General features: G+C 44.0%; 1 protein-coding gene across 1 annotated transcript in view; it reads right to left on the bottom strand.

The window, feature by feature from the left end:
- Positions 1 to 2,107: 2,107 nt before the first annotated feature.
- Positions 2,108 to 26,068, bottom strand: part of LOC126195470 (uncharacterized) — a 127,920-nt gene continuing 103,959 nt past the window's right edge. Inside the window, exon 4 of the mRNA XM_049934098.1 lies at positions 2,108 to 2,249. Coding sequence (XP_049790055.1) covers positions 2,108 to 2,249 — 142 coding nt within the window. The remainder of the gene's footprint in view (positions 2,250 to 26,068) is intronic.

Genomic DNA, 26,068 nt, shown 5'->3' with positions numbered 1-26,068 from the left:
CTCCTTTCCTTTCTTCCACATTTCTCGATGTTTTGCTCGTGTTTCTTGTGTCCAAGTGCCTCCATCTTCTTTGTGCGTTTTTCATGTAAATATTTGGAATCCTGTAGTTTTTTTCTGAGTGGCAGTCTTTCGTCAGTATCTTGCCCCTTTCAACTTCTTTGCACCATGTGTTACCCATTTTTAATTTACCGAAGTAGGTGTACAATCTGTTGGGATTCATACTTTGGAAAGCTATGAGAGCTATTCTTCTTTTCCTATTCAAGTATGTCATTTTTTCAATTTGCGTATTAAGTTCACTGTTATGAGGTCTGCTGTGTTGTGTTTGTTCTTTAGCTGGTCCCAAATTTTCCTTAGTGCTTCCATTTTCACCGTTTTGTTCAGAGTTAAACATTCAGCTGCTTAAAGTCCCTTCTTGGCGAATTATTGTAGAGTAATGTGTAACTTTAACATGAAGGTTACTTTTTTCATATTGTATACGTCCTTAGTGAGGTAGTGTGCTATTTTCATCTTATTAACTCTTGATTTAATGACCTCTTTCTCCGGAATGGCATGTTCAATTAATTCTTCTAGATACTTGAACTTGTTAGTTCTTTCTATTTTCCCATATTTCGTTTTCATTATGTTCGGGGCTGCATTTATATTTCTCGTAAATTTAGTTATCTCAAAGGAGATTTGTAATCCTGCGTTCAACTTTTGCTTTAAGCAGCTCTCTTGGTCCAGTAGTGTTTCCATTGAGTCTGAAAAAAAAAAGAAAAAAAAATAGCCAGGTCATCCACAAATGCTAAGCAGTCTATATGTAGGTTGTCCTTTGTGTAACCTGATCTCCCTCACTGATTTGGCTTTTTCCTAATGAGTGTCTCATTTCCTTTGTACCTTTTTATAGGACACAATTAAAGAGCAGAGGGGAGAGAGACCATCTCCCTGCCTCACTCCAGTTTTTATCTCTAAACTCCTATAATTTTCACCTCTAAATTTCACTTTAGAATTGGTGTTTGTTAGGATTGCATAATTAAAGCTATGGTTTTGTTACCTAAGAGAAATTCACTGCGTATTTCAAATGGTGTCTTCGTATTAACTGGGTCATAGGCTTTCCTGAAGTCAACAAAAGTGATTACGAAATTTTTAGATCTTCTTCTTCTTATTATTATAATTATTAATGAGTACAGAGTTAGTAGACGTCTAGCAAATGGTAGACCTGAATAACTGATCTCTGCAAATCTTTCCCCAGTAGGAGTTATCAACTTTTAAAAAATGAGATACAATACAAGCTTCATAAATTTTAAGCCAAAGATGGAGTGAGTCTGTGGTTGATCGGGTTGCGTTTGACAGTCTGTATTTAGTCGTGGTGACATGGTCATCATCATCATCCTCGTCGTCGTCGTCGTCGTCGAAGGATTGAACTATATGTGGGTTATTACGCCCTCAATTATTTTGCTTTGTCAGGGTGTTCTTTGGTGAATGATCTTCCTTCTTCTTTTTTCTGGCGTGTACACAATGACTGGTGTTCTTGCATTCTCGTGGCACCCTCTTTGCTAATATTTCTCTGCTTCACTCTTCCTTCATTGAAGTTATAAATGTTTAACCCTTCCCTGATATATTCCTTTATCTAACTGTCAGGTAATGAGTGGCCAGATTAATGCTCCTAGTAATCTCATCTCAGCACTTTTTACCATTTTGATCCCTCGTTAAATAAGTATGGTGTATGTTGTTTCAGACATGTCTGAAAAAAGACATCTCAGACGCATTTGGGCTTCGAAATGGATCGATGGTAACAGGTGAAAATTTATGGCGAACTGGGACTCGAAGCCGAATGTTTCCTGCTTAACGCGAGCTGTTGTCCTAACCGCCTCGGCCATCCGAGCAAACTTCCCACCCCACCCAAATTCCTAACCAGTTACACACTACCAGGGTAGGGCACCTACCCATGAACCGCTCACTCGCCATTTCGTATTCCCGCAAAAAGATGGGGCTTGGCGTGCATCTGCCCTGAAAGAGTGGGTCGTTGTACACGCAACTTTCATAAGTGAAGGGTGAACACACGCCGTGTTAATGTCCAGTAACAGATGTCCGGCTGCTTTTAATCAAATGGTGTATATTTCCGGAACAGCTAACACATCAGGATGGACTTGCCCTCCGCGAACTCCAGGCCAATGTTCCGGTGTAGCTGCGCCACCTTGCTGGCCGCCCTTATGTAACGCCGTCCTTCGCGCTTACAGTGTGGACTTGGGTGCGTGCCGCGGCGCTGCACTCTGCCGTGTCGAAACCGCGTAATACGTGCTCGCCGGATAGGTGCCATATTAGGACCCGCTAACCGGCGCTGCCCGCCTTCTCCAGGTGTGGCGCGTCGACCAATGTCACGCGGAAACTCTGCCGCCCCTGCGTCCAGTCAGCTGGCAATCTGCCAGTGTAACTACTACATAAGGATCCGTTGTGGCGCAACTACTGCTCCCTAACCCTTTGCCAACGTTGGAGTGGTTTACAGGATATTCTCAGTGAGATATGCCTCCAACTCTACTGGCCATTAAAATTGCTACACCAAGAAGAAATGCAGATGATAAACTGGTATTCTTTGGACAAATATATTATACTAGAACTGACATGTGATTAAATTTTCACGTAATTTGGGTGCGTAGATCCTGAGAAATCAGTACCCAGAACAACGACGTCTGGCCGTAATAACGGCCTTCATACGCCTGGGCATTGCACCCCATACCATCACGCCGGGTGATACGCCAGTATGGCGATGACGAATCACGCTTCTAATGTGCGTTCACCGCAATGTCGCCAAACCCGGATGCGACCATCATGATGCTGTAAACAGAACCTGGATTCATCCGAAAACATGACGCTTTTGCCATTCGTGCACCCAGGTTCGTCGTTGAGTACACCATCGCAGGCGCTCCTGTCTGCGATGCAGTGTTAAGGGTAACCGCAGCCATGGTCTCCGAGCTGATAGTCCATGCTGCTGCAAACGTCGTCGAATTATTCGTGCAGATAGTTGTTGTCTTGCAAACGTCCCCATCTGTTGACTCAGGCATCGAGACATGGCTGCACGATCCGTTACAGTCATGCGGATAAGATGCCTGTCATCTCGACTGCTAGTGATACGAGGCCGTTGGGATCGAGCACGGCGTTCCGTATTACCCTCCTGAAGCCACCGATTCCATATTCTGCTAATTGTCATTGTATCTCGCCCAGCGCGAGCAGCAATGTCGCGGTACGATAAACCGCAATCGCGATAGGCTACAATCCGACCTTTATCAAAGTCGGAAACGTGATGGTACGCATTTCTCCTCCTTACACGAGGCATCACAACAACGTTTCACCAGGCAACGCCGGTCAACTGCTGTTTGTGTATGAGAAATCGGCTGGAAACTTTCCTCATGTCAGCACGTTTTAGGTGTCGCCGCCGGTGCCAACCTTGTGTGAATGCTCTGAAAAGCTAATCATTTGCATCTAGGGGACTGATGACCTCAGAAGTTAAGTCCCATAGTGCTCACAGCCATTTTAACAATTTTTATTTATTTATTTATTTATTTTTTGCACAGCTATTTTCAGTGCGCTGCTGTAGTTGTGCTACGTACTCAGTTGCAACACCATACACGAACTCCTTAACGTTGCTCCAAAGGTAGAAGTCCAGGTGTTAAGATCCAGAGATCTATCGGGGTAAGAAACTGGTCCTGCGCGACCTTTCGACTTACTGGGACAAACAACTTCGAGATGCAAGACTCCCGACGTGCAGGGCCCCTCGACAAAGCAACACCAGTCGATGTGAGGGCGAACACGACACGACAAAAGTCTGTACCGGCCCGTGATGTAATGCCTACTATAAATGACATTATGCACCATAACTCGGAAATGAAGCGGTCTCAGACGAAACGTTATTTAACATTTTACTCTTATTTTGATCCATACATTACATCCACTAAGTCTGTACAGTTACTTTTGAATCATCCTGTATATATAGGGTGAACCACAACTCCACCGACAACCCGGCACGTTAGCCGAGAGCGCTAATGCGCTGCTTCGTGGACTCGGGATGGCTCCGGACCGTATCCGCCCGGCGGTTTAACGACGACGATCGGTGTGCCGGCCAGCCTGGATGTGGTTTTTAGGCGGTTTTCCACATCCCCCTAGGTGAATACCGGGCTGATCCCCACGTCCCGCCTCAGTTACATGGCTCACGGACATCTGAACACTTTCGCATTATTCTATGGATTACCTTAGTTGCAGACAGTTGGGGTACACTAATTGCGCCCTAGGGGGTACGGGGTGGCGGCAGGAAGAGCATCCGGCCACCCCTTAATCTAACATTGCCAAATGGCTCTGAGCACTATAGGACTTAACTTCTAAGGTCATTAGTCCCCTAGAACTACTTAAACCTAACCAAACTAAGGACATCACACACATCCATGCCCGAGGCAGGATTCGAACCTCCGACCGTAGCGCTCGCGCGGTTCCAGACTGTAGCGCCTAGAACCGCTCGGCAACATTGCCAGATCCGAATAACCATGCTGATCCTGCGTACGTGCGGGACAGAGGCACAAACGAAAGAAAGAAAACTCCACCGATAATCTTTCGGAGGTGATAGTATCGACCAAGAGAAGAATAATATTTCCAGTAAACATGAGCTCCAAAATGCATTCCTGAAGAGCTGTATGCACTTGTTCATCTTCTTTTAATGTGAAACACATGCTTCTACTGAATAATCTGTCATAGCTCTTAAGGCACGCATTTTAGAGCCCATGTTCATTAGACATTTTGATGTTGTTTTAGTACATACTACCCCGTCTGAAAGTTTATCGTCGGAGTTCTGGTTCACCCTGTGGGAACTCTGCGACTGTCATGAATAAATGTTTTCAGAAATGACTGACTCGAGTCTCCTTTCGTGATGGTAGAATTTCTGTTTTCCCATTACCGGTTTCAAGTCGCCTAATGAGTCATCATCAGATGCTACAGTTCTCAAGTAATCGTTTGTAGCGTTGTGGGGAAAGGGATTGGGGGGGAGGGGAGGGGTCAGAGAAGGCGTTGTGTAGCAGCAGGAAGACAGAGAAAGATTGAAACAAGTAACCAGTGAATGTCGCGAGATAGATACTACGTCTCATTTCGAAGGGAGATTCGCCGTAAGTGTCAGATACAGAAGGTCGAAATGTTTACACAGAAACTGATTATATGATAGCGGAACAAGCACTGGTAGCAGTTACTTCTGTAAAATATCTGGGAGTATGAGTGCGGAACGATTGGAAGTGGAATGATCATATACAATTAATTGTTGGTAAGGCGGGTACCAGGTTGAGATTCATTGGGAGAGTCCTTAGAAAATGTAGTCCATCAACAAAGGAGGTGGCTTACAAGACACTCGTTCGACCTATACTTGAGTATTGCTCATCAGTGTGGGATCCGTATCAGATCTGGTTGACGGAGGAGATAGACAAGATCCAAAGAAGAGCGGCGCGTTTCGTCACAGGGTTATTTGGTAAGCGTGATGGCGTTACGGAGATGTTTAGCAAACTCTAGTGGCAGACTCTGCAAGAGAGGCGCTCTGCATCGCAGTGAAGCTTGCTGTCCAGGTTTCGAGAGGGTGCGTTTCTGGATGAGGTATCGAATATATTGCTTCCAGCTACTTATACCTCCCGAGGAGATCACGAACGTAAACTATAGAGATTAGAGCGCGCACGGAGGCTTTCCGGCAGGCGTTCTTCCCGCGAACCATACGCGACTGGAACAGGAAAGGTAGGTAATGACAGTGGCACGTAAAGTGCCCTCCGCCACACACCGTTGGGTGGCATGCGGAGTATAAATGTAGATGTAGACTTTTCATTTAGTATACACAACAATTTAGACAGGTGGTACACGTGCCTGTTAAAAAGGAAAGCAGGGAACGTGCGGCCCCTTCTGAGAAATTTATGGTCACGCCATTGTCTGAAGTTGCGGAGTCCAGCTGTGCGCGGCCGTTGCGAAATTCGGTCGCGTCCTCCTTTAGACAGTCCCAGCGCCTTCGTCTGCGTCTCGGCGAGTGATGCCGTGCTGCAGCGGCAGAGCGGATGGGTCATCAGACGGGAAGAATGCGCAGACGGGCTGACGGGCGCTCGCCGCTACCGCGTGTCCTGGATAGGGCGCGACGGAACAGCTGCGGCGTAAACACGAGAGTCAGCACGGCAGCGCCGTGGGAAGGCGACCGCCGATGGTGCGAGCTCCCCGTGGGCGGCGGGGCTGGTGTAGAGACAGACGAGGTGGGCCCCGGGGATGGCGGGTGTCGCTGAAGCGGCCGGTTTTCGGTTATATCGCTTTTTTCCCACACCAGTTTAACCTGAGCGTTGAAACCGCTCAAAATAACCGGTTTCTGAAATAACCGACTTATGTATATTACTCCTGTTATTTCTTATAATAAACGTAGCCGCGTGGGGTTAGCCGAGCGGTCTTAGGCGCTGCAGTCATGGACTGTCCGGCTGGTCCCGGCGGAGGTTTGAGTCCTCCCTCGGGCATGGGTGTGTGTGTTTGTCCTTAGGATAATTTAGGTTAAGTAGTGCGTAAGCTTAGCGACGGATGACCTTAGCAGTCAAGTCCCATAAGATTTCACACACATCTGAACCTTATTTTTTTGTAATAAACGTAGAAATCGACAAACATTATAAAATTTTTTCTCACTCAGTTTCAAGATAACATAGCAATAACATATTAAATTAAATGGACAAATAAAAGAAAACTTAGTCCGTCCACTGTTCGCTGCTTACCTGTAATAATGTAAGTAGTAGAATACTACAAAAAACCAGCAATATTCTCTATAACTGCAAAAAGGCGGGAATTTAAGGAGATGGGACCTGGATAAACTGAAAGAACCAGAGGTAGTACAGAGTTTCAGGGAGAGCATAAGGGAACAATTGACAGGAATGGGGGAAATAAATACAGTAGATGAAGAATGGGTAGCTTTGAGGAATGAAATGAAATAGTGAAGGCAGCAGAGGATCAGGTAGCTAAAAAGACGAGGGCTAGTAGAAATCCTCGGGTAACAGAAGAGATACTGAATTTAATTGATGAAAGGAGAAAATACAGAAATTCAGTAAGTGAAGCAGGCAAAAAGGAATACAAACATCTCAAAAATGAGATCGACAGGAAGTGCAAAATGGCTAAGCAGGGATGGCTGGAGGACAAATGCAAGGGTGTAGAGGCTTATCTCAAGAGGGGTAAGATAGATACTGCCAACAGGAAAATTGAAGAGACCTTTGGAGAAAAGAGAACCACTTGCATGAATATCAAGAGCTCAGATGGAAACCCAGCTCAAAGCAAAGAAGGAAAAGCAGAAAGGTGGAAGAAGTATATAGAGAGTCTATACAGGGGCGATGTTCTTGAGGACAGTATCATGGAAATGGAAGAGGAGGTAGATGAAGATGAAATGTGAGATATGATACTGCGTGAACAGTTTGACAGAGCACTGAAAGACCTAAGCAGAAATAAGGCCCCCGGAGTAGACAACATTCCATTAGAACTACTGACAGCCGGCCGAAGTGGCCGTGCGGTTAAAGGCGCTGCAGTCTGGAACCGCAAGACCGCTACGGTCGCAGGTTCGAATCCTGCCTCGGGCATGGATGTTTGTGATGTCCTTAGGTTAGTTAGGTTTAACTAGTTCTAAGTTCTAGGGGACTAATGACCTCAGCAGTTGAGTCACATAGTGCTCAGAGCCATTTGAACCATTTTTGAGAACTACTGACAGCCTTGGGAGAGCCAGCCCTGACAAAACTCTACCATCTGGTGAGCAAGATGTATGAGACAGGCGAAATACCCTCAGACTTCAAGAAGAATATAATAGTTCCAATCCCAAAGAAAGCAGGTGTTGACAGATGTGAAAATTACCGAACTATCAGTTTAATAAGTCACAGCTGCAAAATACTGACGCGAATTCTGTACAGACGAATGGAAAAACTGGTAGAAGCCGACCTCGTGGGACATCAGTTTGGATTCCGTAGAAATATTGGAACACGTGAGGCAATACTGACCTTACAACTGATCTTAGAAAGTAGATTAAGGGAAGGCAAACCTACATTCCTAGCATTTGTAGACTTAGAGAAAGCTTTTGACAGTGTTACTGGAATACTCCCTTTCAAATTCTAAAGGTGGCAGGGGTAAAATACAGGGAGCGAAAGACTATTTACAATTTGTACAGAAACCAGATGGTAGTTACAAGAGTCGAGGGGCATGATAGGGAAGCAGTGGTTGGGAAGGGAGTGAGACAGGGTTGTAGCCTCTCTCCAATGTCATTGAATCTGTATATTGAGCAAAAGTAAAGGAAACAAAAGAAAAATTCGGAGTAGGAATCAAATTCCATGGAGAAAAAAAAACTTTGAAGTTCGCCGATGACATTTTAATTCTGTCAGAGACAGCAAAGGACATGGAAGAGCAGCTGAACGGAATGGACAGTGTCTTGAAAGGAGGGTATAAGATGAACATCAAGAAAAGCAAAACGAGGATAATGGAATGAATGTAGTCGAATTAAGTCGGATGATGCTGAGGGAGTTAGATTAGGAAACGAGACACTTAAAGTAGTAAAGGAGTTTTGCTATTTGGGGATCAAAATAACTGATGATGGTCGAAGTAGAGAGGATATAAAATGTAGACTGGTAATGGCAAGGAAAGTGTTTCTGAAGAAAAGGAATTTGTTAACGTCGAGTATAGATTTAAGTGTCAGGAAGTCGTTTCTGAAAGTATTTGTATGGAGTGTAGTCATGTATGGAAGTAAAACGTAGACGATAAATAGTTTGGACAAGAAGAGAATAGAAGCTTTCGAAATGTGGTGCTACAGAAGAATGCTGAAGATTAGATGGTTAGATCACATAACTAATGAGGAGTTATTGAATAGAATTGGGGAGAGGAGGAGTTCGTGGCACTACTTGACTAGAAGAAGGGATCGGTTGGTAGGGCATGTTCTGAAGCATCAAGGGATCACCAATTTAGTATTGGAGGGCAGTGTGGAGGCTAAAAATCAGAGGGAGACCAAGAGATGAATACACTAAGCAGATTCAGAACGATGTAGGTTGCAGTAGGTACTGGGAGATGAAGAACCTTGCACAGGATAGAGTAGCACGAAGAGCTGCATCAAACCAGTCTCTGGAGTGAAGACCACAACAAATTCCTATTATTTCCTGTAATAAACGGAGAAATCGAACAAAGTTTTTAAAATTTTCTCTCTCCTTTTTTCAAGATACATAGATTCAACATATTAAATTAAATGGACAAATAAAAGAAAACTTAACCGTCGACTGTTCGCTGCTTTTTTCCAAAAATGTAAGGAGCTGAATACTACAAAAATTCAGCAGTATTCTCTTAATGATTTCTAATTTTTGAAACTCTCCTCAAAAATCGTGTTGTAATCCAGGATCATACCACTGTTACGGCGCCTGCCGGAGTGGCCGAGCGGTTCTAGGCACTACAGTCTGGAGCTGCGCGACCGCTACGGTCGCAGGTTCGAATCCTGCTTCGGGCATGGATGTGTGTGATGTCCTTAGGTTAGTTAGGTCTAAGTAGTTCTAGGGGACAGATGACCTCAGAAGAAGTCCCATAGTGCTCAGAGCCATTTGAACCATTTTTTAAAAATTAATACCGTAAATGGAGCGTCACGTAATTCAAAGTCGCACGTCTCACAATAACATCATTGCAAAATAATTTGAAAATTTTACGTTTACGCTGTATATAGAACATGTAAGGAGAGAAATAACTGCTTCACATTAAAAATTAAGTGGCAAAAATAATATTTGCTATACGCCATTCACCACAGCCACCTGGTGGCCTAACACGTTTTTCTTTGTAATATGCAAAACGGTGAGAGCCAGTTTGGCTTTTGATGCTGACTAAGACGTTTTAAGCTCTGACTAGATACTACGCATCCTTGAGGTATGCCATCAGCTTATGGTCAACCCAATTATTCTAAGAGTTGTTTATACTAAAGTTTGCTCAGTCCGGAACCGCGAGACTGCTACGGTCGGAGGTTCGAATCCTGCCTCGGGCATAGGTGTGTGTGATGTCCTTAGGTTAGTTAGGTTTAAGTAGTTCTAAGTTCTAGGGGACTTATGACCACAGATGTTAAGTGCCATAGTGCGCAGAGCCATTTGAACCATTTTTTTGTTTATACTAAAGTTTGTTCCATCTTTTTAACGTAGTTTCTCTGTACCACGGATCTGATCTGAAGATACTGTTATAGCGAAACGCGTAATGAGGAGCAATAATAGAAACAATATAGAGACCAAGATAAGAGTGTTTTATTACGGTGGCTTTTCTCCAGTATTCGAGAGCGAGAGCACTCAGCAACTTCCAACAAACTTCACACACAGTTTCGAACCTTTTCGAAATATTTTCTTGCTGACATCCTCCACAAAATAACGAAAATAAAAAAGTTATCGCTTAGCACACTATCGCTGTTCATGCAATAAAACTTCATGCTATTTTGTCAAAAACAGACCTTTTTAGCCCGTGATTGTGGCCAAAATATAGGTTGACTCTTACCCCCCCCCCCCCCCCCGAAGGTAACAGCAACCAGCCACGTTTTACAATGCTACTTATTTATTTAAACAGCGCCGTTAGCTGTTTGTAACCGACATGTTCATCCTCAGACTGCTAGTTAACGTTTTGCATTAGCTTTCGCTTTCTGTTTCCCCAAGGAAATTTCGTCAGTTGGGGAAACAGAAGGCGAAAGCTAATGTAAAACGTTCACTAGCCGTCTGAGGATCAACCTGTCGGTTCGAAACCAGTAACGCCGTTGTTTAAATAAATAAATAGCATTGTAAAAAGTGGCTGGTTGCTGTTATCTTCTACGTAAAAGTGAATCTATATAATAAAACTACAGTATGGCTGCTGTTTATTCTATGTAAGAGTCAACTTATATAATAAATCTTAAGCACAGGCATGACGTTTTAATTTATTACTTCTTTACTGCCAACTCTATTGTCATCACATTTTGCATACACTATTCACATACGCCAGTGAATGTATTATATGATTGTACGACACATAATTCGGGAAATATGGCGTCATAACCACTGAGACAGTTCGTACAGCCAACCGAACGGGAGGTCGATGTACTGACCAAATTCTTTGCTGGTTTCCGAGAGATAAGGAACGAACGATGTGACGACCTTATCTGGTCTCCACTCCGACCTGCTGTGTAATAATTTATCGCCCACATTAGGCTCCTAATCAGCCAGTCCGACAAATAATCGCAGTTAATTAATGGAAATGATTAAGGGATAAACGATGGTGACGACTCGGATAGGAGGCCCTTTTGTAATGCCCTCGTAGTTGCCGTGAGATTAAACACCAATAACAGGCTAACCATCAGAGGTTGAGGGTGGACGTCCCGGCAGGCGACACAGGAGTGTGCTGTCCTTAGCGAGGTGCGTGGCAGGGGGAGCTGGCGACTTGCCGGCCGGCGCGCACAACGCTTCCTTGTTTCAGAACCCCCGACGCCATGCTGCCGGTGATGGAAGCTTTTAGGCGCTGACAGCAGCTTCCGCACCTCTTGCGAGGTACCAACGAGAGATCCCGGATGCGACGTAGAGCCTGCTAAACAATACCTAGTCTTCTAGAGGACGTTTCCGAGAGCACGTACTGTCTCCATGGCGTCACGGCATTTTCAAATTTGTGCGCTTTGTTGTAGACAATAACATGATAACGAGATTGATCTCGCGTAGGTGCACTATTACCAAGATTCTTTTCAGAAGAGTTACAATGAAATTAAAAACAGAAAATAACTGTTGTAGCAATAAATTAGACACTACAGTGCACTAGTGAAACCAGGAGATTTATAAGGCTCCCAGTCTTTTATGTTGAACAAAAAATTAGAACTGCAAATATTTAAGAAAAAGGAATGAAAAACCTTCGGGAACATTTTAGACTACCAAGAACTATGGATGGGTCATGGAAAAATAATAGAAATGAAGACTTACGCAAACATACCAAAAAATTACATACCTTGCGGAAATGATCGCCCAATTTGATTTGTTTGGATACTGGCCTTCAGTTGTGTAGAGGACATCAAGGAGGACACAGAAGACATTGGTATCAAGCCAACGATAATACACTCATGCTCATAAATTAAGGATAATTGCAGAATGTGGTGACACTACATAAAACTGGCGCTAATAGCACAGGCACATAGGGAACACACACGACACAGATGTCTATGTCGACGGTATTAGTGATAAGTTGAGAAAACCGTCGGGAAACACATGTGCTACAAAACGCCACTGTTTCCTGCGCACGTACCCCGACATCAGTATGGGATATGATCACCAAGCACACTACAAAGACCGCACAACGGGTTGGCATACTCTGGATCAGGTGGTCGAACAGCTGCTGGGTTATAGCCTCCCATTCTTGCACCAGTGCCTGTCGGAGCTCCTGAAGTGTCCTAGGGGTTTGAAGACGTGCAGCGATACGTCGACCGAGACCATCCCAAACGTGCTCGATGGGGTTAGGTCTGGAGAACAGGCAGGCCACTCCATTCGCCTGATATCTTCTGTTTCAAGGTACTCCTCCACGATGCAGCTCGGTGGGGCCGTGCATAATCATCCATCAGGAGGAAGGTGGGACCTACTGCACCCCTGAAAAGGCGGACATACTGGTGCAAAATGACGTCCCGATACACCTGACCTGCTACAGTTCCTCTGTCAAAGACATTCATGGGTGTACGTGCACCAACCATAATCCCACCCCACCCCACCCCACCCCACACCATCAAAGCACGACCTCCATACAGGTCCCATTCAAGGACATTAAGGGGTTGGTATCTAGTTCCTGATTCACGCCAAATGAAAACCCGGCGAGAATCCCTGTTCAGACTATACCTGGACTCGTCCGTGAACATAATCTGGGACCACTGTTCCAATGACCATGTACTGTGTTCTTGACACCAGGCATTACGGGCCCTCCTATGACCAGAGGTCAGTGTAATGCACCTTGCAGGTCTCCGGACGAATAAACCATGTCTGTTCAGTCGTCTGTAGACTGTGTGTCTGGAGACAACTGTTCCAGTGGCTGCGGTAAGGTCCCGAGCAATGTTACCTGCAGAACTCCGTGGCCGTCTGCGGGCACTGATGGTGAGATATCGGTCTTCTTGTGGTTTTGTTCACTGTGGACGTCCCGTACTGTAGCGCCTGGACACGTTTCCTGTCTGCTGGAATCGTTGCCATAATCTTGAGATCACACTTTGTGGCACACGGAGGGCCCGTGCTACGATCTGCTGTGTTTCACCAGCCTCCAGTCGCCCTAGTATTCTACCCCTCATAACGTCATCAATATGTGTTTTTTGAACCATTTTCAACACACCGTCGCCATTAGCACGTCCGAAAACGTCTGCACACTTACTCGCTGCACCGTACTCTGACATGCACCAACACACCTGTGCATATGTGGAGTGCTGCCAGTGCCACCGTGCGACGACCGCAGGTCAAATGCACCGCATGGTCATACCCCGAGGTGATTTAAACCCGCAAACCGCCCACCAGAGCGTTGGTTCATGTATCAGCATTATCCTTAATTTATGAGCATGAGTGTTCAAAAATGGTTCAAATGGCTCTGAGCACTATGGGACTCAACGTCTGAGGTCATCAGTCCCCTAGAACTTAGAACTACTTAAACCTAACTAACCTAAGGACATCACACACATCCATGCCCGAGGCAGGATTCGAACCTGCGACCGTAGCGGCCGCTCGGTTCCAGACTGCAGCTCCTAGAACCGCTCGGCCACATCGGCCGGCAGCATGAGTTTATATGACAGACGTGAATACATGAGCTGCATTAAACACATCAAGATATTATAGAAGGAAACAGAAGATTAGCGAAAGTTTTGTTAATCGAGGAATAGAAAGTTCTGAAAAGAGAAGAAGAGACTGACGAGAAAGCCTTAAATTCCAAGCGGTCCCTTGGAAGTTAAAATCGATAGAAAAAGAATTATAAGCAGCTAACAGTCGTTGACGTATTTCAGAAAAAGATTCAATCAATAATCCTGTGTTATCGGTGTAAAACGCAGGTACAGGAATAACAGCAACAACGATGCAATTGTGCACATCATTGAATAATATGCCCAGACTGAAAAGAGTTCAGTTGAAATTTCCACTTCATGCGTTGGGAATACAACGCCGACAAAACGCATGAAATGAGTTAAGGGACATCAAAGGGAAGACGTCAATTCATCGAGGCAATTTGCAGCGCTTAATGATGGTAAACTCTGATGACCGTAGCTCATTCGAAAGCTCGTTCTGATGACCGTAGCTCATTCTAACCTTTCAGGAAACGCGGCACCCTCTATATTACTGACGGTGATTTGTGGATACTATTCTCAATGCTCGAATACCTTTGTGGGCAGCGTAATTAGTCTAATCTTATGAAACTTCCTGGCAGATTAAAACTGTGTCTCGGCAAAGGTCCCGAGTCCGAGTCTCGGTCGGGCACACAGTTTTAATCTGCCAGGAAGTTTCATATCAGCGCACACTCCGCTGCAGAGTGAAAATCTCATTCTAGTCTAATCTTGTCTCTGCTGTGGCGGCATCCAGGAGGCCGTAGAAATTCTCCGATTCCTCACATAACACTGGTCCTTAAAAACCTGTAAGAAGACTTGCATCTATCTTAAAGCGTCTAACAGTTCAGGTTTTTCAGCATCTCTCTTGGGTTCATGTTTTTCAGCATCTCTCTTGCGTTGAACAAACCTGTCCAATCGTGCTGTTCATCTTTGTATATATGTACAATATCTTCTGTTAATCCTATGTGGTGTGAATCCGACACGCTTGAGCAGTAAACTCGGACGGAAGCCATGAACGTTTTGTAAGCAATCTCTTGTAGACTGCTTTTGCTAAACTAAGTAGTACTTCTACAACTAAGCTTTCAGTGGGACTGAAATTAAGTATTTACAACAAGTGTGTACTGCTAATTTTTACAAATGGCAATGAGTCATACTTGACTTGTAAACTAATATTGGGAGTTTCCCAGGAAGCAGTTGAGAGATGCCTGACAAGAATGACTACGAAAGAAAGGAAAACCGACAAATGGTTCGAGAAAGGTTGTGGCAAATATTTGTACTGCGTAGCAATTTTTTTGTAATCACCCTTTGGAAAGTTTTCCTGCTGTATTTTCAGTTATATAAACAATAAATGGTTTGTCATGATCATCTGATCATACGCTGAAAGTTGGACATCTCGGTGTTTTGCAATCACCACTTATGAAGTCTCCAAATCTTAATTGTTATGATAGGGTCACAATGGACGCCACAACAATAAACTGAATTTAATAATACTAGTAGCGAATAACATTGTTATTAATACTTTCATCTTCAGATCAGTGCATCAGTTGCAAGAACGAGAAATGAAATGCAAGGTATGCAAATAAGGCACCAGAATTCACTGTATCAGATAAGAAATTTTTGTGTCTGGGAATACACGGTGACTGTAAATTTTTTCTACGATATTTAGTTTAGCAAAAGCGTTTCAGGTCATTTTTACTGTTCTGTTTGTATCTTTTCCTGTCCATCCAGTTGTTATCTTCATCTGCTCAAAATACGCAAACTCAACAACCAGTATTGTCGATTAATTGCCAGTTACTGCTATTTTCTTCGAAATTTGCTGGTTACATGTTAATGTAGTCGTAATTAATTTTCAGTTCTACTTTCAAGCTTGCTATATTATATTCTTCAGTTCGTTGATGAAATTTAAATCTAATCAGAAAAACGAAAGAGGTCCAGATGCGTTCCAGACACGCGAATTCATCTCTCCTCTTTCCAGTTGAGAAGTCTGATAGGTTCTTCTAGGACTACTGAATATAGTTTTGGCGATAAGGAATCTCCTTAATTGCATGCTGTTTGAATTAAGAATTTTTTTCCATCGTGTGGAAGCTATAGCACTGATGTATACTAACTCTTCTGACACCAATGTCTTGTTCAAAAACGTTCAAATGTGTGTGAAATCTTATGCGACTTAACTGCTACGGTCATCAGTCCCTAAGCTTACACACTACTTAACCCAAATTATCCTAAGCACAAGCACACACACCCATGCCCGAGGGAGGACTCGAACCTCCGCCGGGACCAGCCGCACAGTCCATGACTGCAGCGCCCATGACCGCTTGGCTAATCCCGCCCGGCAATATCTTGTTCCCCAAGTTTACTGAGTTTGTTGAAAATAAGCGAAAGGCTTTATCAGGATGTGTGAAGGCCGAAGTGTTAATTCATACCCGCTGCTCCGTTACTATAATCACAAGAGTGATAGGGCACAAATCGCAGAATACCTGAGTGACCACCATCAAACGTTCATTTCTGCGGAAGAGGATGTGGAACAAAAATGGAAAAAATTCAGAAACATCGTCCAGTACGCCTTAGATAAGTTCGTACCGACTAAGGTCCAAAGCGAGGGGAAAGATCCACCGTGGTATAACAATCATGTACGAAAGGTACTACGGAAACAAAGAAAGCTTCATCATAGGTTTAAGAGTAGTCGAATCATAGCTGATAAGGAAAAGCTGAACGAAGCGAAAAAGAGCGTAAAGAGAGCAATGAGAGAAGCATTCAACGAATTCGAACATAAAACATTGGCAAACAATCTAAACAAGAACCCTAAAAAGTTTTGGTCATATGTAAAATTGGTAAGCGGATCTAAATCCCCTATTCAGTCACTCGTTGACCACGATGGCACCGAAACAGAGGACGACCGAAGAAAGGCAGAAATACTGAATTCAGTGTTCCGAAACTGTTTCACTGCGGAAAATCGTAACACGGTCCCTGACTTCAGCCGTCGCACGGACGCCAAAATGGAAAATATTGAAATAAACGATATCGGAATTGAAAAACAACTGCTATCACTTAGTAGCGGAAAAGCATCCGGACCAGACGAGATACCCGTAAGATTCTACAGTGATTATGCTAAAGAACTTGCCCCCTTTCTATCAGCAATTTATCGTAGATCTCTGGAAGAACGTAAAGTACCTAGCGACTGGAAGAAAGCGCAGGTCGTTCCCATTTTCAAGAAGGGTCATAAATCAGATGCGAATAATTTAGGCCTATTTCGCTTACGTCAATCTGTTGTAGAATAATGGAACATGTTTTATGTTCTCGTATTATGACGTTCTTAGATAATACAAATCTCCTTCATCATAACCAACATGGATTCCGCAAACAGAGATCATGTGAAACTCAGCTCGCCCTATTTGTCCAAGAAATTCACAGTGCCGTAGACACTGGCGAGCAGATTGATGCCGTATTCCTGGACTTCAGGAAGGCATTTGATACGGTTCCGCACTTACGTTTAGTGAAAAAAATACGTGCTTACGGAATATCGGACCAGGTTTGTGATTGGATTCAGGATTTCCTAGAAGAAAGAACACAACATGTCATTCTTAACGGTTCAAAATCTGCAGATGTAGAGGTAATTTCGGGAGTACCGCAAGGAAGCGTGATAGGACCTTTATTGTTTACAATATACATAAATGACTTAGTTGACAACATCGGTAGCTCCGTGAGGCTATTTGCAGATGACACGGTTGTCTACAAGAAAGTAGCAACATCAGAAGACTCGTACGTACTCCAGGAAGACCTGCAGAGGATTAATGAATGGTGCGACAGCTGGCAGCTTTCCCTAAACGTAGATAAATGTAATATAATGTGCATACATAGGGGCAGAAATCCATTCCAGTACGATTATGCCATAGGTGGTAAATCATTGGAAGCGGTAACGACCGTAAAATACTTAGGAGTTACTATCCGGAGCGATCTGAAGTGGAATGATCACATAAAACAAATAGTGGGAAAAGCAGGCGCCAGGTTGAGATTCATAGGAAGAATTCTAAGAAAATGTGACTCATCGACGAAAGAAGTAGCTTACAAAACGCTTGTTCGTCCGATTCTTGAGTATTGCTCATCAGTATGGGACCCTTACCAGGTTGGATTAATAGAAGAGACAGACATGATCCAGCGAAAAGCAGCGCGATTCGTCATGGGGACATTTAGTCAGCGCGAGAGCGTTACGGAGATGCTGAACAAGCTCCAGTGGCGGACACTTCAAGAAAGGCGTTACGCAATACGGAGAGGTTTATTATCGAAATTACGAGAGAGCACATTCCGGGAAGAGATGGGCAACATATTACTACCGCCCACATATATCTCGCGTAATGATCACAACGAAAAGATCCGAGAAATTAGAGCAAATACGGAGACTTACAAGCAGTCGTTCTTCCCACGCACAATTCGTGAATGGAACAGGGAAGGGGGGATCAGATAGTGGTACAATAAGTACCCTCCGCCACACACCGTAAGGTGGCTCGCGGAGTATAGATGTAGATGTAGATGTAGATGTAGATGTAGATAATTTTGTTCGCCACTTTCAAATGGTCCTTTGTGCCGTATCTGCTTGTAAAGACATCCTGTTCCTTCGCCCAAACGAAATATAATTTTTTTTATATGCAGTTGACAATTATATTAGTGAAATATTGTGCATTAGTGGTGGGAACTTGATATGTCTGTCGCCCGCGCGTGATTAGCCGAGCGGTCATGGGCGCTGCAGTCACAGACTGTACGGTTGGTCCCGGCGGAGGTTCGAGTCCTCCCTCGGGCATGGGTGAGTGTGTTTGTCCTTAGGATAATTTAGGTTAAGTAGTGTGTAAGCATAGGGACTGATGAGCTAAGTCCCAAAAGATTTCACACACATTTGATTTGATTTGTCTTGTCTGTCACCTTTTGGGCGGAGGAGGGTACAAATAATGTTGTTTCTTGTATATTTTTCCAGCTGTAACCGTTTCTATTTCACAATGGTTATTACAAATGATTGAAGCGATTTCACAGCTCTACAATAACTTTATTATTTGAGATATTTTCACAATGCTTTGCACACACATACAAAAACTCAAAAAGTTTATTTTAGGCATTCACAAATGTTCGATATGTGCCCCTTTAGTGATTCGGCAGACATCAAGCCGATAATCAAGTTCCTCCCACACTCGGCGCAGCATGTCCCCATCAATGAGTTCGAAAGCATCGTTGATGCGAGCTCGCAGTTCTGGCACGTTTCTTGGTAGAGGAGGTTTAAACACTGAATCTTTCACATAACCCCACAGAAAGAAATCGCATGGGGTTAAGTAGGGAGAGCGTGGAGGCCATGACATGAATTGCTGATCATGATCTCCACCACGACCGATCCATCGGTTTTCCAATATCCTGTTTAAGAAATGCCGAACATCATGATGGAAGTACGGTGGAGCACCATCCTGTTGAAAGATGAAGTCGGCGCTGTCGGTCTCCAGTTGTGGCATGAGCCAATTTTCCAGCATGTCCAGATACGCATGTCCTGTAACGTTTTTTTCGCAGAAGAAAAAGGGGCCGTAAACTTTAAACCGTGAGATTGCACAAAACACGTTAACTTTTGATGAATTGCGAATTTGCTGCACGAATGCGTGAGGATTCTCTACCGCCCAGATTCGCACATTGTGTCCACTTCACCATTAAGAAAAAATGTTGCTTCATCACTGAAAACAAGTTTCGCACTGAACGCATCCTCTTCCATGAGCTGTTGCAACCGTACCGAAAATTCAAAGCGTTTGACTTTGTCATCGGGTGTCAGGGCTTGTAGCAGTTGTAAACGGTAAGGCTTCTGCTTTAGCCTTTTCCGTAAGATTTTCCAAACCGTCGGCTGTGGTACGTTTAGCTCCCTGCTTGCTTTATTCGTCGACTTCCGCGGGCTACGCGTGAAACTTGCCCGCACGCGTTCAACCGTTTCTTCGCTCACTGCAGGCCGACCCGTTGATTTCCCCTTACAGAGGCATCCAGAAGCTTTAAACTGCGCATACCATCGCCGAATGGAGTTAGCAGTTGGTGGATCTTCGTTGAACTTCGTCCTGAAGTGTCGTTGCACTGTTATGACTGACTGATGTGAGTGCATTTCAAGCACGACATACGCTTTCTCGGCTCCTGCCGCCATTTTGTCTCACTGCGCTCTCGAGCGCTCTGGCGGCAAAAACCTGAAGTGCGGCTTCAGCCGAACAAAACTTTATGAGTTTTTCTACGTATCTGTAGTGTGTCGTGACCATATGTCAATGAATGGAGCTACAGTGAATTTATGAAATCGCTTCAATCATTTGTAATAGCCCTGTACATAATATAGCGGTGGTAGAGGCTGATCAACGAAACGTGTGATGTTGAACCACAGCACCCACCAGTTTCCAGAAACTCCGTTACTACACATGAGTGAAAGACAAATGTGCGAACAAGGATGGGGCGGATTCTGCGGACGTGCGACTTTCTGATCCAGGCGCGTTGCTGGAGCTGCGGCTTTCGTCGCGGCAGATCGCCAGCTGGCTCCAGACACCTGTCCTGAGAGGAGACAGCCGGCGTTCCAGCCGTAGCTGTAAGTGCTTGCTGATGAGGGGCGCTGGAGACGCCGCCGAAACGTAGTCTCTACTGCGACCAATCCAACGTTCGTCGTTAGCATGGAAGCCCCTATGATTGTAACCATGCAAACTTTCATGGATAATGTATTTGTATTTTAGTGTTTCGTCTTGATAGCAAGTATAGTGGTATGGGTCCACGATTTCTGTAGAAATTTTCAATCTTCTTGTGTTTTTGTTTTGCGTGTTGGTATTCCGGTTGCTGCGGGTTTATTTATCGTTTGCCGTTTGTTATTCGTAGTTCACTGTTGCCACTTGTTTACATATTGTCATTTTGAATGGTGGGCTCCATGTGGTTCCCAAGTCGTGCAACGACCGTAAACCATAAAATTACCAAATGTGCAGCAACCAGTCGCAAAATCATGTTTTATTTATTCACTTTTGCAAATCAATTTCAACTGGTTAACAGCCATCATCGCTGCTACAAATACAAGAATAAAAATAATTAATAACAGTGACCAAATGAATAAATGTACATAAAGCAACGTAAAATCAATTAAATGTATATGGACGCATTAAGCCATTTAAAATGAACATACAAATTTACCTTTCAACCAATATGTGCCCTGAGTAGTAATACTGTCTTAAGCAGACGTCAAACATAAAGTGATACATCGAGAATTGACTATGACAACGAGAAACCATAAGGGGGCGCTGCAAAGCAAAACCGCCCTCTATGCGAATAGATACATCTAAAATAAAAATGAGAAGACGAAGAAAGAGGTATGCCATACAAAGTGAGGTAAACTATAATGATGTAATACTAAAATATTTACATGAAGTGGATATATTCACAAAGATTTTATCCACCACATAGTACAGTTATATACTCCAAAATGCGGGTGTCCAAATTAGTTGTTGTTGTTGTTGTTGTCTTCAGTCCTGAGACTGGTTTGATGCAGCTCTCCATGCTACTCTATCCTGTGCAAGCTTCTTCATCTCCCAGTACCTACTGCAACCTACATCCTTCTGAATCTGCTTAGTGTATTCATCTCTTGGTCTTCCTCTACGATTTTTACCCTCCACGCTGCCCTCCAATGCTAAATTTGTGATCCCTTGATGCCTCGAAACATGTCCTACCAACCGATCCCTTCTTCTAGTCAAGTTGTGCCACAAACTTCTCTTCTCCCCAATCCTATTCAATACCTCCTCATTAGTTACGTGATCTACCCACCTTATCTTCAGCATTCTTCTGTAGCACCACATTTCGAAAGCTTCTATTCTCTTCTTGTCCAAACTAGTTATCGTCCATGTTTCACTTCCATACATGGCTACACTCCATACAAATATTTTCAGAAACGACTTCCTGACACTTAAATCTATACTCGACGTTAACAAATTTCTCTTCTTCAGAAACGATTTCCTTGCCATTGCCAGTCTACATTTTATATCCTCTCTACTTCGACCATCATCAGTTATTTTACTCCCTAAATAGCAAAACTCCTTCACTACTTTAAGTGTCTCATTCCCTAATCTAATACCCTCAGCATCACCCGATTTAATTGCACTACATTCCATTATTCTCGTTTTGCTTTTGTTGATGTTCATCTTATATCCTCCTTTCAAGACACTGTCCATTTCGTTCAACTGCTCTTCCAAGTCCTTTGCTGTCTCTGACAGAATTACAATGACATCGGCGAACCTCAAAGTTTTTACTTCTTCTCCATGAATTTTAATACCTACTCCTAATTTTTCTTTTGTTTCCTTTACTGCTTGCTCAATATACAGATTGAATAACATCGGGGAGAGTCTACAACCCTGTCTCACTCCTTTCCCAACCACTGCTTCCCTTTCATGCCCCTCGACTCTTATAACTGCCATCTGGTTTCTGTAGAAATTGTAAATAGCCTTTCGCTCCCTGTATTTTACCTCTGCCACCTTCAGAATTTGAAAGAGAGTATTCCAGTTAACATTGTCAAAAGCTTTCTCTAAGTCTACAAATGCTAGAAACGTAGGTTTGCCTTTTCGTAATCTTTCTTCTAAGATAAGTCGTAAGGTTAGTATTGCCTCACGTGTTCCACCATTTCTACGGAATCCAAACTGATCTTCCCCGAGGTCCGCTTCTACCAATTTTTCCATTCGTCTGTAAATAATTCGCGTTAGTATTTTGCAGCTGTGACTTATTAAACTGATAGTTCGGTAATTTTCACATCTGTCAACACCTGCTTTCTTTGGGATTGGAACTATTATATTCTTCTTGAAGTCTGAGGGTATTTCGCCTGTCTCATACATCTTGCTCATCAGATGGTAGAGTTTTGTCATGACTGGCTCTCCCAAGGCCGCCAGTAGTTCTAATGGAATGTTGTCTACTCCCGGGGCCTTGTTTCGACTCAGGTCTTTCAGTGCTCTGTCAAACTCTTCACGCAGTATCTTATCTCCCATTTCATCTTCATCTACATCCTCTTCCATTTCCATAATATTGTCCTCAAGTACATCGCCCTTGTATAAACCCTCTATATACTCCTTCCACCTTTCTGCCTTCCCTTCTTTGCTTAGAACTGGGTTGCCATCTGAGCTCTTGATATTCATACAAGTGGTTCTCTTCTCTCCAAAGGTCTCTTTAATTTTCCTGTAGGCAGTATCTATCTTACCCCTAGTGAGACAAGCCTCTACATCCTTACATTTGCCCTCTAGCCATCCCTGCTTAGCCATTTTACACTTCCTGTCGATCTCATTTTTGAGACGTTTGTATTCCTTTTTGCCTGCTTCATTTACTGCATTTTTATATTTTCTCCTTTCATCAATTAAATTCAATATTTCTTCTGTTACCCAAGGATTTCTATTAGCGCTCGCCTTTTTACCTACTTGATCGTCTGCTGCCTTCACTACTTCATTCCTTAGAGCTACCCATTCTTCTTCTACTGTATTTCTTTCCCCCAGTCCTGTCAATTGTTCCCTTATGCTCTCCTTGAAACTCTCTACAACCTCTGGTTCTTTCAGTTTTTCCAGGTCCCATCTCCTTAAATTCCCTCCTATTTGCAGTTTCTTCAGTTTCAATCTGCAGTTCATAACCAATAGATTGTGGTCAGAATCCACGTCTGCCCCTGGAAAAGTCTTACAATTTAAAACCTGGTTCCTAAATCTCTGTCTTACCATTATATAATCTATCTGATACCTTTTAGTATCTCCAGGATTCTTCCAGGTATACAACCTTCTTTTATGATTCTTGAACCAAGTGTTAGCTATGATTAAGTCATGCTCTGTGCAAAATTCTACAAGGCGGCTTCCTCTTTCATTTCTTCCCCCCAATCCATATTCACCTACTATGTTTCCTTCTCTCCCTTTTCCTACTGACGAATTCCAGTCACCCATGACTATTAAATTTTCGTCTCCCTTCCCTACCTGAATAATTTCTTTTATCTCGTCATACATTTCATCTATTTCTTCATCATCTGCAGAGCTAGTTGGCATATAAACTTGTACTACTGTAGTAGGCATGGGCTTTGTGTCTATCTTGGCCACAATAATGCGTTCACTATGCTGTTTGTAGTAGCTAACCCGCACTCCTATTTTTTTTATTCATTATTAAACCTACTCCTGCATTACTCCTATTTGATTTTGTATTTATAACCCTGTAATCACCTGACCAAAAGTCTTGTTCCTCCTGCCACCGAACTTCACTAATTCCCACTATATCTAACGTTAAACTATCCATTTCCCTTTTTAAATTTTCTAACCTACCTGCCCGATTAAGGGATCTGACATTCCACGCTCCGATCCGTAGAACGCCAGTTTTCTTTCTCCTGATAACGACGTCCTCCTGAGTAGTCCCCGCCCGGAGATCCGAATGGGGGACTATTTTACCTCCGGAATATTTTACCCAAGAGGACGCCATCATCATTTAATCATACAGTAAAGCTGCATTTCCTCGGGAAAAATTACGGCTGTAGTTTCCCCTTGCTTTTAGCCGTTCGCAGTACCAGCACAGCAAGGCCGTTTTGGTTAATGTTACAAGGCCAGATCAGTCAATCATCCAGACTGTTGCCCCTGCAACTACTGAAAAGGCTGCTGCCCCTCTTCAGGAACCACATGTTTGTCTGGCCTCTCAACAGATACCCCTCCGTTGGGGTTGCACCTACGGTACGGCCATCTGTATCGCTGAGGCACGCAAGCCTCCCCACCAACGGCAAGGTCCATGGTTCATGGGGGGGTACAAATTAGTAAGAAGGAACAAACACAGATGAGAAGCACACCGTCGAAAAATTTTTTCAAAAATGTTCGTAGTTCTCTTATCTCAACTTAGTTTACATTACATGTGCATTCAGCAGTGTGGCGCCATCTGCCGGGAAAAAAGTCCGATTTTCCTGAATGTCATTAGCTGATGGATGCCACCACCGTTTTACGTTCTGGCATTATGATTGACTTTTGCTCTTGGATAAAAATATGATAAATAATTTAAAAAGTTTTTCGACGGTGTGCTGCAGGACCGGGAAGCCAGCGCCAAACCTGCGCCAGTGCCGCGGTCGCATCCCAGGCGAAAACCGAGAAAGCCCAGGTGGGGAGCGACTTTCTATTGGAGTCTCGCGATTCCGCACGTCAGAACGCATCCGGACGCGCCGGTGCGTGAACCCGCGGGACCCGACCTGTAGGAAATGGCTGCCTATACTACTCTCTTAATACCAAAAGACTTTAAAAAAAGTCAGTTCTACACTACTGGCCATTAAAATTGCTATACATCGAAGGTGACATGCTACAGACGCGAAATTTAACCGAAGGAGGAAGATGCTGTGATATGCAAATGATTACATTTTCAGAACATTCACACAAGGTTGGCGCCGGTGGCGACACTTGCAACGTACTGACACGAGGAAAGTTTCCAACCGATTTCTCGTACACAAACAGCAGTTGACCGGCGTTGCCTGGTGAAACGTTGTTGTGATGCCTCGTGTAAGGAGGAGATATGCGTAGCATCACGTTTCCGACTTTGATAAAGGTCGGATTGTAGCCTATCGCGATTGCGGTTTATCGTATCGCGACATTGCTGCTCGCGTTGGTCGAGATCCAATGACTGTTAGCAGGATATGGAATCGGTGGGTTCAGGAGGATAATATGGAACGCCGAGCTGGATCCCAACGGCCTCGTATCACTAGCAGTCGAGATGACAGCCACGTCTTGATCTCTGAGTCAACAGATGGGGACGTTTACAAGACAACAACCCTCTGCACGAACAGTTCGACGACGTTTGCAGCAGCATGGACTATCAGCTCGGAGACCATGGCTGCGGTTACCCTTGACGCTGCATCACAGACAGGAGCCCCTGCGATGGTGTACTCAACGACGAACTTGGGTGCACGAATGGCAAAATGTCATTTTTTCGGATGAATACAGGTTCTGTATACAGCATCATGATGGTCGCATCGGTGTTTGGCTACTTCGCGGTGAACGCATATTGGAAGCGTGTATTCGTCATCGCATCTCGTGGTCGTGCGGTAGCGTTCTCGCTTCCCACGCCCGGGTTCCCGGGCTCGATTCCCGGCGGGGTCAGGGATTTTCTCTGCCTCGTGATGGCTGGGTGTTGTGTGTTGTCCTTAGGTTAGTTAGGTTTAAGTAGTTCTAAGTTTTAGGGGACTGATGACCATAGATGTTAAGTCCCATAGTGCTCAGAGCCATTTGAACCATTTTGTATTCGTCATCGCCATACTGGCGTTATCACCCGGCGTGA

This window comes from Schistocerca nitens, chromosome 7 (assembly GCF_023898315.1).
Source record: "Schistocerca nitens isolate TAMUIC-IGC-003100 chromosome 7, iqSchNite1.1, whole genome shotgun sequence".
Classification (NCBI taxonomy): Eukaryota; Metazoa; Arthropoda; class Insecta; order Orthoptera; family Acrididae; genus Schistocerca; species Schistocerca nitens.
Note: the sequence above shows the minus strand (reverse complement) of the source record. Positions and strands in the feature narration are given on the sequence as shown.